Genomic DNA, 12,976 nt, shown 5'->3' with positions numbered 1-12,976 from the left:
ATGTTTTATAAAAACTTCAAATACGAGTATCTTCTTCAAGTGTATTATACGCAAATAATACGACACTAGTCCCACATTTGAGTGAATTTGAACACATTAAATGAACGCGTGGTCAACCGTTTTAAACATTGGCATAACCTAAGTACAACGTCGGACATTTTACCAATTTATTTATCTAACTTTTGCAAAAAACAAGTAGTAACTTGGCAACTACACAGGAAGAAGCAAGGGGGATAGAAGATGAGGCTCATTCGAACGTTGAATAGACTCTAAAATTCACAAATAGAACAAGAAAGTCAAGAATCCACATACATGACAAAGTTCCCTCATGAGTCTTTAGGTTCCATGGCAGCTATTTCTCTCACTACTTGAGCTTTGTCTGCCTCAAATTGTTCATCCTCTGCAACAAAACATTTGAAAAAATTGTAAACAAAGTGCCAAAATGACAATGAAAGTCAGAATAACAAAAAAAAAAAAAAAAAAAAAAAAAAAAAGAAAGCACTCCCATCTACCTTTGTCTATCTTAAAATCGGCGAACAGTCGTAGAAGTTTGCTTCTATTGGCGACAAGTATGCTCACAATGTCGGCGGGTTTATTTTGATTAGCAGCAAATAGCTGTGAACACTAAAACATGTTAATGAAAAGAACTAGAGTAACCTCAACATTAACAAATCAAAATGTATGAACCAAACCTTGAAAACATGAAATGCTTCAATCTGAATGCTCTTGCTTGACTCCTGCAGATGAAACCCCAAAATTATGCATGTAAGAAATAGGTATACCAAATGCAACACGAATGGTATGTTCAAGGGCTTGCGTAACTTAAATTTTAATTCTATTCAATCGCCTGGAAGAGGGAGGGGAAAGTTCATGAAAATTAGCAAAAACCAATAGAGTAGAGTATATCCTACTCTGAGAAGGTTCATAAGGATCCTCAAGTTGTCCCTTGAACTCACATATCGAGTCATCACAGCTGAGTTTGACCGATCCAACAAAATATCTCCTAACAACTGTAATTAATAGAGAAGCATCTTCAGCAACACCATAAGAAGCATGCAGCTTATTTCAAAAAACATGACAAAACAAGAGAGTACAGGGTACTTCAATCAGGACCTCAAGGTCATGCATCATATTATGTAAGAGACAGCTATTTGTGGTCAAATATTTATCATACCTTAACAGCTTGTCGTCTGGTAATGTAATTGGGTGATTCCAGTAGCTTTGAGTTATACTCCGCAAAAAACTGTCATAAAGATGGAAATATCAAGTTTTGGTTAATTGGCAACCACGATAATATAAAAACTGAAGAAACAACAAAAAGTGTAAACGAATGTTTCACATTGACCATTAGCATGTAATAATTGTATGTTGTTTCCCAGTTCTTATTTGCTTTTCACTTGAAGTAATTCTAATGTAATTAATCAATAATTGTTGACGCATGTTTCTTATTACCCACATACATGTGTTCTATGCAGATGAAAGGACATACATGAAAACAAGCATTTGTACACCCCAAAAAAATAAAAGCAGCCCTACCCAATCATAGTTCTTGGAAAGAAAATCCGCTACAGTAGATTTGTGCCTCGTCAAGAGCTCCTGCATTGAGATGTTACAAAAATCAGAATAATTCTAGTGCAACTGCAACAAGTACATGAGTTGAATAAATAGCTTTTAAAAAATGAAATATATCCTCAACTATTGAACAATGAAAAAGTAATAATAAAAAGTTGTTCTTCTATTTAGATCAGCAAACAGCACTAGACATGCATCAGGCTCTAGTAAAAGTGCAGATAGGAATACTATGGACCAATAAATGTACTATTGGAAAATCTACCTATTGGACAGGGAAACAGATAGCATATTCAACATTCCCCACATGACAAAGCATTATTGGCTAAACAACATAATGAATCATTTTGAGCGTTCAGTTTATACCAAGGGGTGCAACAATGTTGAGTAAACTTTAAAAGTGTTGCGACTTTTACAAAAATAAACACATGACAATATTGTGAGACTAACTTAACCTTAAAAGTTGCAGCAGCATCTGCCGCAATATCAAAATTGGGGAGTTGTATATAATCAAAGAACTTCTTCATGTGCTCTGATTCTAAAACATATCTGCAAACAAAAGAAAAAAAAATTCAATAGACAATTACGCAAGAAAAAAGTTAAATGAGATACACTTGAGGTGGATAAAAGCTATGGGTCTTAGGTGCTAAACGATTTCATATCCCACCTCCTAAGTCCTAACAACATCTTTCATAGTCAAATTGATAGTTAACCAATGAGACAGTTCCATTTGCTCACCTTGCAACACTTTGATGACGTATGCACTCTCTCAACATTGCACCATAATGCAGAGCCATGTCGGTGTTTCCATACCTACAAAATGTGGACTTTAACAATAAGATGCCAAATAATATAAATCAACTTAAGATGATATACGCAAGTGGGCCTTTACCACAGTGATGGAAAGGTGTTGTGCTATTGCACAACGGCGTGGGTTCGACTTCGAAACCCCGCCGGTGGCTAATCTAACAAAATCTATCATTTGACCAAAAAATAAAAAATAAAAAAAAATAAAAGATGATATACTTTTTAAAACCCCATCTCCCACCCACCCTTTTTAATATAACACCAGAATACATACTTTTGAAAAAAAAAAAAAAAAAAGAATAGGGATCATGCCCATTTTTCTAACTTGAAGAGCCATACACAAAGAACATAATAATTGCCGTGTTTTCAATCTAGTGAGCTGCAAAAAAATTATGAAAAAAAAGTACCTGAGAACCCCAAAGCATTAAAAAATCTAATTAATCAGCATGTTTTTCAAAACATATTTTGTCAACCACTTAATCCCCAAACTAGATCTTTGACTGAGAAAAAATTGGAAAGGAACTCATAAATGCACTCGTTACATAAGAAGAGGATACTATGAGCACACTCGTGTATCTCTAAATTAAATTTTGAGAGTCCATGATTGAAATATTTGGAAATGCTCAAAGCATCATTGCAAATAAGTGTAATAACCAAAAAGAAACACTGCAACCAAGTATGCAAGTACATGGCATAGTGGCTTACCCTTGGATCAAAATATCCATCAAATCAATGTTCGCTTCCAAGTAATCAGATGCAATCAACTTGGACTGAACTTGTTGCCTTTGCAAATTTGCCACAACTTGAGTGGCATCTTTTCGAGCCTGTACAACGTAAACCCATAATGGATAATGGAGAATGTAGGCAAAACAATTTAAGTTAAAAGAACAAAAGCATTGAATGTTTACCTCCAAGTTCAATTTCGGAAGACATGTAATAAGAAGTCGAAGTGTGTTCTCTTTAAAAAACTCATGGGTCAACTGGGCACAAGCTTCTGAAACGGGTTCAGACTCACTATTGCCGTAGAGAATCGACTTCAGCTCCCTTATGTTTTTACATAGCTCTGACATCTGCTCATTCACAAAATCCATACACAAATAAGTTTCAATGCTCAACACATACACAAACAATATCGAAGAAGTAACTAGGATATACATAAAAATTTGCATTTGAACAAACTAATTCAAACAGAAGAAATTCACAAACTAATTTTAACTATTTCGGAATTCAAAATCATTAATTTTCAATGAAATCCGAATGAATAAATTCCTTAACCTGGTTGCTGAAAAAAGGAACTTTGAAAATATAAACTTTGATCATAAAAAAATCATGAACAATCCCAAATTCCCAAGTTTTCACAGAATAGAATACAGAAACAAGGGAGAACCGGATCAAATTTTCAATTAGATCGTATTGAATTGGATCGAATTTTTGAATAGATGGAAAATAGATACCTTTTCCTCGCGTTTGCTTTCGCGAGAATCGGGAGCGCGCTGGGCATAGACGAGTAAATCCCGGGTCTGACGAACGATGTCGGCGGGGGTTCGGGGCTTGGACTTGAATAATCCCTTCATCTTGTTGCTGTTGGCGCTTTGGCTGCGATGGGGTCGTTTATCCTGATGCTGCTGCGGCCGTTGCGGCGGTGGCTGAGGAGAGGGCCTCAGCGCCGGCAGAAGAAGGCTAGAGGAGGCTCTCCGCTGCTCCCCACCTTGGTTGGACGTACAGATTCCAATTGTTGTTTGTCTGTCGTGGACTCGTAGGTTACTTCTGGCGGTTCCTAATTGTGTTTTTCACTTTTCCTAATTTACTCCACAACCAATTTAGCCTTGCCTCCACGCCCGATGAATCCATAAATCCTTTTTATTACTGGAAATACATAGTTAAAATTTATATAATATTTATTTTTTTAGAAAAACTAATGAAAATATTTGAAAATTTTTAAGTTTTAATGATAAGAAAAAAATAAAGGGTAAAGTGAATAATACCATGATTGACTTTTTAGTGTAAAAATATGATTTTTTGTTAAAGCGAACAATACAGTGGGTTTTTTGTTAAAATTCCTTTTTTTTATAAATATGTATCAATATTAAAATTATTTTATTGAATGAATTATTTCTACTACATTGTGAAACTTAACTTAATCTTCCATAAATAATATCGTTGGTTCCAAATATAAAAAAACATTACTTTCATTTTTTTTTAATAGTTATTTTGTTTTCAGAAGGTTGGTAGTTGCCCTTTGAAATCTGGTTAAATAGATTAGTGGAGAGGCGTTCAGTTGGGAGAATTTTTTATGTAGGTACGGAACACATAATACAAGTAGTTGAATTTTTTTCAAGTATGCAATCACTTTTAATATAGAATTTGATGTATCCGTATTTCTGGTACACTGAAAAAAATCTTTAGCTGGAGCATGTGCACAAAAAAGGAGAAAAGTATAATTTATCAAGGGTGCATTTTGCTTATAACCCTTAAGTGATGGTAATGTTCACCAACCTATTTATTATCATTGAATGAATTTAAATTTTGAAGTTTATATGTTTATTCACTACACAAATTTATAAATTTAAATGCATACAACTGTGATGGATAGGATAATTAATATCACCATCACTTTAAGGTGATGAACAAAAATATTCTCATTTATGAATGGGCACATCAACAATTAAGTAGGCCTCAATCATGCTTGTCAGAGTATTAACATATTTCTTAAAGGATTTGATGGAAAATGACAAAAGTGAAGCTAAAATCAAATTTCAAATGCAAAGTTGCAAATTTTGAATTTGGGAAGATAAGGTGAAATCCAATAGGCATAGTAAAAACAAATATGTATCAAACACTTAATTGTTTTATCTTGCACCTGATTATGATACGTGATGTATTGATACTATCGTCATAATAATATATTTTTCTTCCTTTATGTAATCAATAAACAATTTAGAATTTATATATAAAACGGAGTTAGCATATGAAACAATGATAGTAAATCTTGGGCGTTAGGATGCTTATACTTACCTAGCCAAATTAGTAAGGTTTTCTAGCTACCAATATCTAGTATCTACGCTATGATGCTTAGGAATGTGAAGTTGGGTGCGAGAGCGACGATGGACGATGTACTTTGGTGGGATATGGTTGTGTCGAACTCCAAGCCAACAATAAGTTTAATTTGGAAGTTGACTTGCTGAGGTTGATGAAGAATATAGCACATGGCTTACTTTAAAGTGTTATTTAGCTTGGCAACGGCATTCACATGTCATTCCTTCTCTCCCACTCCAAGCTCCACCTCAACTCGTTGATGCCTTGCGACCTAAATCCCGAACCCATATCTTCAGGTATGCATGCACATGCATCACGTTCAGGTTCAGCCGTAATATATATCTTTCATGTTTCACCTTAACCACATAATAACTTAATTCAAATTCGTAATTAAATAAAAACTCCAGTCATTCTTAAGTTTTTAATATGGGCCAAGTGCTCATTAGGTTATCTCTATATATATATATATATATATATATATATATATATATATATGTATGTATATATTATAATATTTCTACATTAATCTTCCTCAATCTTGAAGAATTATCATAGTTAACATACCAAAATCTTTCATTTGGCACACACTGACACACACATGTGTGTGTGTATGTATATATATATATATATATATATATATATATATATATATCCTATGTCTACGACTACAATTCTTAGAAAGATGATATTATAATAACCAAACCCACAAAGGAAAATGAACAACTAAGAATTAGACATCAACTATTTCTTCAGTTTCTTTATTATATGGTGAAAGATGATAAACTTCAAGCAATCCAGAGTTCACTAGTGCACAAAACAACGCATTAAAATATGAAATGATCATTGTCCTGAAAATTAGTTAAATTCTGCCAATTGATGCAAAAAAAAAAAACCAATTGCTTAAAATGCTCCCACGACTTCTCCGACACAAAGGCGTGCTAGTAACAGACGGCAGAGGTGGCGGCAGGATCAGCCACCATCTCATTCCTGGCAGAAATGACAAGCAGATATTTGATGCCGTCCTCCACTACGAACTCGCCCCCTTCAACGTTCACAAATACCAACTCGTTCTGGCCTTTGGTTTCCAACTGCTTGTTATAGTCCGTCACTGCATAGTTCCCGATCTCTTTCAAATGGGGTCGCTGATGTGTACGGCTCCCGATGGCCGACCGGAAGTCCCCATCGGTCCGAGGCAGCGACAACTAAAGGAAGGAGGACGAGGGCGAAAAGGAGGAGGTATTGAGGGCGCATCATGACCGTTGTTTTCTTTATTTTGTTGAAGATTTTTTACTGCACACTCCACAAATGACAAGTGATGACCTTCACTGGAGCATGGCTGGATTATACATGTGACGCAGATGCATGTATGATGAAGGCTCTTTATTTTTTCAGTACAAATTTAAGAGATTTTAATTATATTCGTTGAACTCACCATATGCGTTGAACCTGCACTCCTTCGCATTAAGTTTCTAGTAATTTTGTGGTGTGATTTCTTCCAATATTTGTTTGCTACATTATTTGGTTTGTGATTCTCACGTACGTCTTACGAACTTTATGAAGGTCCAGTAATATCCTTAAGGAAAGTTTCACATTCTCCATGACAAGGTCCTCAATCCAATCACTCATTTAAAGGTCAACTATGTTTTAGTGATATTTAATGATTATCTCTGACCGTCAATAAATGAGTGTACTTATAGTGTGTAAGTATTGTAGTTATTCTCCACTTTTAGGTTGCTAATGTCATTTTGTGCTATAATAAGCATGCATATTATGATGGCTAACGATTTTGGTATTAGGGAGTTTAATTATTTTTCTTTTAATAAATCATTTCTAAATCTAGGTAAGTAGAGCAATTCCAAAAATTGTTTTCCCCCTTTTATTTGTTAAAAATAGCTATTTCCTACATTTGGTTTGTGATTCTCACATACATTCAGTAAGCTATTTGGCCCAACTCCATTAAAAATAATAACTGAACCTACAAAAGTTCAAGAAAATTAAGAATTAAACATCAAATTTTCACTCAATTTCTTTATTATAATGAAAGGTGATGATAGCTTCAAGCAATCCAGAGTACATTAGAGCATATTAAAGACAACAATTAAAATACGAAATTATCATAATCTCCATAAAATTAGTTTGTTTTTGACAATTGATGAAATGAGATCAATTGCCTGAAATGCTCCCAAGCCTTCTCCCACACAATGCCCTCATAATCGTCAGCAGCAGTGGGATCAACCATCGACTCTTTTTTTGCCGAAATGACAAGCCGATAGTTGATGCCCGCCACCACCTGACTGTTGCCCCAGACGATGCTCTCAAATACCAACTTGTTTTGGCCTTGGGCTTGCTTGTTGCACTCTGACATCGCGAACTCTGCGATCTCTTTCACATGGGGGTCGATTATGTTCTTTATGGGCTGTCAATTGCCGGTTATAAGGCCCCATCGGTCTGCGGCAGCGGCCACCGGAGGAAGGAGGACGAGGGCGAGGATGAGGAAGCAGTGAGGGCGCATCGTGACCGTTGATTTCTTCAATCTGTTGAAGTTTCCTTAACTGGCTCCACTCCACAAATGACGAGCGATGACTGATGACCTGCATTGGGGGATGGCCAGATATATAGGTGGCGGTTGGACGTGCACAACGGGCAGGAAAGTAACGCCATCTCTAATCGAAGGTCCAAAGGGCCGAAAATAGCTCGAAATCGTTTTCAATCGAGGGCTAGGCCAGAGGACTGTGGAATCTTAAAGGGTCCCACGGAATCGGAGAGGGCTAGAGGGCTGGACAGCTGGCTGCAGCCAGCCCGGGGCTAGCCAGAAAATATAGTTTTCCTGTCGGTTATAACTGACAGGAATATATTTATATTGAAAATTAAATGTATTCAATATATTTTTTTTTTTTTGGTTTTTTGGGCCATTTTTTTTTTAAATTCTTAAAAATTCAAATTTTTTTTCTTATAAATACCTAAACCATTCATTAAATTTAAATTCTAATTTTTTTGGTTTTTTGGGCCAGTTATCGTTGTAGTTTTTAAATTTAAGTTGTTGGATTTGAATTTAAATTGTTGTAATTTTTAAATTTAAGTAATAAATTATGTTTGGCCCTCGGTTGGAGATGGTTTTTTATGGTAGGGCTAAAACAAGCCATCTGGCCCTCTAGCCCTCGGTTGAAGACGAAAGCAAATATGGCCATGTACTATTCATTAAAATATTAATATCTTAGAGAATCTTGGAGGGTCAGAGGGCTAAAACAAGCCATTTGGCCAGCTCTCGATTGGAGATGGCCTAAAGGGTTTGACGTACATGGAAGGTTAGATTTTTTTTTTTTTTTAGTACATTGATATTTTTACATTAAAAGAGGAAGTTCGGCTAAGCCAAACAATAAGCAGCCTAATTTGATATTAAATTCGCCTTCCATGAGACTCGTACATGGAAGGTTAGATATTAACTTGTATATTCTGGATATTACTGTCCATTATTGGGTCATTCAGGGATTTCCTTCGCGATTGTTTTCTTGATATATTTAGAGTATGGTGTTATCCTTAAGTAGACTACAATTATCCGTATTTATAAAATGAGAAGGCAAAAATGGTGAAATTTTCAGTATCCTACAATACCCTCACTTTTATAGAAAAGTATATCGAACAACTACCCACAACAAAAAAAGGACCAAATAGTAATTTTAAATAAATCTTCAAACCCAGGAGACCAATATAAAAGAAAATTAGATAAACTCAAGGGACATACATGATCAAAGGACAAACAAGGATGGATCATTGATGAGACGGAGAGCAGTGAGATTCTCTCCCCTACAATTTTTCTAGCCTTTTCTTTTCTTCTCTAACACTTTTTATTTTGTTTTTCTCTCTATAAAAAAATTAGGAGAAACTTGATATAGGTCTAATTTTTTTGAGTCAATAGTAGGAATAGTCCAATTTATTATAAAAATCAAATTTCTTCCTAATTATCTTTTTGATTATTTATTTATTTTGTTCTTTCTTGTTCTATATCCCATTTTAAACCCCATTTATAGATTTTAGTTTTTATTTTTATAATCAACCTATATCACAGGTTAATAATATTTATCTACCTATATGACAGATTCTTTTTTATAATCAAGTAAGAATCATGTGTCTTACTTGTAGATATATTATGTTTTTTCTACCTTTTATTTAAGTTTCATATCTTACTTATAGGTATGATATACATTCATGTATTTGTTACTTGAGTTAAGGTAGAATGATTTGCAGATAAATTTAAGTCAATATATTATTTTTTTTGTTATAAGATATTAATTATATTTTTTGGGGTTGAAAATTCATAATATTAGAAGATTTTAATTGATTTTTAATATTTTTAGAAAATATAAAATGAGCATTAAAAAAATAAATACATATAATTAGGTAATTGGACTCACTCCTAAAAACCATCTATGTTTTTGGACCTGGATCTAAAAGCCCCAAAAAATTAATACAAAATATTAACGAAACTTAATCGTAATCATTCAAATAGGAGAGGGATAAAAAAAATAAAAAATAAAAGACGGGAAGAATTCTACTCTTTGAAAGCATGTTGGCAATCGAGTTTTTACTTTAAAATAAATTGACAACATATATAACTGGACTCTTTGTAAACTCATGCAAAGTCAATTCATTCCTAATTTGAAATTCACTCTCTCAATTGATTGCCTCGCATTATTTATTTATTTCATCTCACTTTTATATCAACAAAAACTATATATAGTTATGGATGACCAACCTGATGGGTAAAATACAAATGCTTGTTATGTGGGTATGGTCATGGTTTGGAATTTTAATTTGCATCATGTCAATATTTTTTGGCAATTTACTAAAATGATCATTTTTTTTTTTTTGTCAAGCGATAGATTTGTTAAATTAAGTGTTAGATTAAAGAGCTGACATGATTCGAAACCACGACGTGGTGCAAATGCAACACTTCTCTCCATCAATGCGATAGATGGCCACTTGTTAAGATGATCAAAAATTAAATCTTGATTGTCTAACTGATGGGACACTCTTATAAATCCTTCATTTAAGGATTTATTATTGAAGGATAAACCATTTTTCGAATTGTGAGATTACAATTAGGGATGGGCACTAGAAATCAAAAACCAAAATCAAAACACGAACCAAATTGAATCGGACCGAACAATTTAATTTTTTAATCTTAAAACGATTTCAGATTGAAACCGAACCACAGCGTAAAAAAACGATCAAATTTTGGTTTTGACTTTTAAAATATTCAACCATGAGGTTGCAGTACATTTCAATTTTTTTTTACATCTGTCTCCTTTTCCTCACGTTACCAAACTTATGAGTATTGTACCTCGGTCACTACATAAGTCAAATCAAGCAACCAAAACATTAAAAAAAAAAAATTGTCAACAGTTAAGTGTGTTCTGAGGGGAAAAAGGGGAAAGCGGGTGGGCAGCCTTGAATCCGAGTCAAAAGGGCCAGAAGAGTGTTTAATTTTTATTATGACACTTGTCCTCCTCTAAAACATACAATTAACAAGGAAGAATAACAAAAAATAATATTAATCATACTGAAGAGCTGAAAAATTGAAGTCACATTAACCTAGTTCATCACCTCTTCATCGGTCCATAAGATCAAAGCCGAGCCCGAGGGTCCAATTTCCTTTAGAGCAACTCCAGCGTTGGAGCCCTCCCCCCTAGCAATACACTATTCAATCCACCTAATGAACAGTAATTGCCCTTAATGAACAGTAAGTAGCCCTGACAATAGAATTTGCATCTCCACCGTTACACTTCAATAGCCCTGGCAATAGGCAATAAAATATTAGTATTTTTTTATTTATAAAATTAATACAAAATAATTTTAATTGTAATATCGGATAAGATTTTTAATCGTTCTCGTTGCGCCATGTGTCATTATCCGAAGTATTATTAAATAATACAAAATAATACAAATAAATAATTATAATGAAAATAAGTAACTAGCAAATATATACATATATATATATATATATATATATATATATATATAAGTAACAAATATAATGAAAATAAGTAAGAAGGCTTCAAGTTTAGTAAATAATGAAAATAAGTAACAAATAAATAATTATAATGAAAATAAGTAACTAGCAAATATTATAATAAATAATTATCATGCAAATGTATACCTAGCAAATATATATATATATATATATATATGTCATGTTAATCATAACATGGGGCTAGAGTTCCAAGTTTAGTAAATAATTTTAACCTTAAATATACACATTTTTTTTTCTTAATGTAAGTGATATTATACATTAATTTTAATGAAAATAAGTAAAAAATAAATAATACAAACAACATAACAAATAAATGTAACAAATAAGTAACAAATAAGGTAGATGATAATGAGAAGGTATTTATAGAAAAGTAAAAACAATTTTTTTTACAATTTTTTTCAGATTTTTCAGATATTTTTTTGAATTTTTTTGAATTTTTTTTAAATTTTTATTCAATTAATTAATCTATGCCGTTGGATATAAAAAAATTTGAATTCCAACACTCCAGATTGTGCCACGTGTCACAACGGTAACTTTTCAGATTTTTAAAACTATTTTTTCATTTATTTTTTAATTTATAAAGCATTTTAATATCCACCGTTGATCTCAGATCGAACGGTGGATATTAAATCTGACTTTTTTTTTTTACCGTTGAGATCTAACGGTCCACATTAACTGACCGTTAAGATCTAACGCACCGTGGGAAGCCACGTGGCTTCCCAACGGTAACTGACACTTTATTTTTTTAATTTTTTTTGTGTCGGCGACGCGCCCCCACGCGCGGGTGGGGTGCACGCGCCTGACATAAAAAAAATTAAATAATGCGCTGACGCCACTCTGGCGTCAGCATTGCGTCACCCCCACCTCGGGCTCAAGGCCTGGCAATCCCTCACGGGCCTGGCCCTCGGGCCTCCCCCTTCCATCCGGCTCCCCCACGCTGGAGCCAAGCCACCGGCCCTCGGGCCATTGTTTTGGACCCCTTCCCCCGAGCAAAACCCCACGCTGGGGATGCTCTTAGGAACGGATCGTCCAAAGGCTCCACTTAAAAAGGAAATTATAGGGCTCTATCCAATAAAGTGAAACAACTGCTGTGTCTAATCTGACCCATCAAACATGGTGAAAAAGCAAAACAAAATAAAATTGATCAGAAAACTCGTCGCCTAATGTGTAACAAGTTAGATCTTTAATAGCTTCTGCAAAAGCGTGACAAGTTAGATAATTAATGATAAATTTTTTATTGTGTCGGAAATACGAAGTAGTACATTACATGTTACTTTATAATTGGAGAATAGTTGAAAAATAAAATTTTCTTCTATTTATATAAGGGTAATGCTAGAGAGATTAAATTTGTAAACCAAATAATATGGTATTTGTTGATTGAATGATTACTTCAGTGTTGATTAACATGCATATTTTCTATTTGTTACACGTCATTTGGTTTGTAAATTTAGTTTAAAATTTTGATCTTCATAGCATTGTCCTTTGTAAAATGACATGTAATGTACCACTTGATTTTCTGAACACAATAAAAAA

At 33.8% G+C, this 12,976-nt stretch overlaps 1 protein-coding gene and 1 pseudogene across 1 annotated transcript; both read right to left on the bottom strand.

Annotated features, from left to right (window-relative positions):
• Positions 1-3: 3 nt before the first annotated feature.
• Positions 4-4,234, bottom strand: LOC137728774 (putative MO25-like protein At5g47540). Its single transcript, XM_068467532.2, has 11 exons — positions 3,831-4,234; positions 3,285-3,446; positions 3,082-3,200; positions 2,308-2,382; positions 2,025-2,118; positions 1,537-1,596; positions 1,175-1,243; positions 912-1,010; positions 693-737; positions 513-615; positions 4-400 (listed from the first exon to the last, which is right to left on the bottom strand). Exons 1-11 carry the CDS (start codon positions 3,948-3,950, stop codon positions 327-329), a joined length of 1,020 nt encoding a protein of 339 aa, XP_068323633.1. The 5' UTR covers positions 3,951-4,234; the 3' UTR covers positions 4-326.
• A 3,248-nt stretch (positions 4,235-7,482) lies between these two features.
• On the bottom strand, positions 7,483-7,924 carry LOC148693952 (cysteine proteinase inhibitor 1 pseudogene; annotated as a pseudogene).
• Between the last annotated feature and the right edge of the window lie 5,052 nt (positions 7,925-12,976).

The sequence above is a fragment of the Pyrus communis genome, chromosome 10, assembly GCF_041283825.1.
Source record: "Pyrus communis isolate YQ-2024b chromosome 10, ASM4128382v1, whole genome shotgun sequence".
NCBI classification, from domain to species: Eukaryota; Viridiplantae; Streptophyta; class Magnoliopsida; order Rosales; family Rosaceae; genus Pyrus; species Pyrus communis.
This window is presented reverse-complemented; position numbering and strand designations above follow the sequence as displayed.

Bases quoted from the DNA above. Each gene is read 5' to 3' on its own strand.
- LOC137728774 (XM_068467532.2), bottom strand. From the start codon at position 3,950: ATGAAGGGATTATTCAAGTCCAAGCCCCGAACCCCCGCCGACATCGTT. The intron at 3,447-3,830 runs GTATCTATTTTC...GTGAATGAGCAG, and splicing joins AAAGCAAACGCGAGGAAAAG to ATGTCAGAGCTATGTAAAAA. The intron at 616-692 runs GTTTGGTTCATA...TAGTGTTCACAG, and splicing joins AAGCATTTCATGTTTTCAAG to CTATTTGCTGCTAATCAAAA.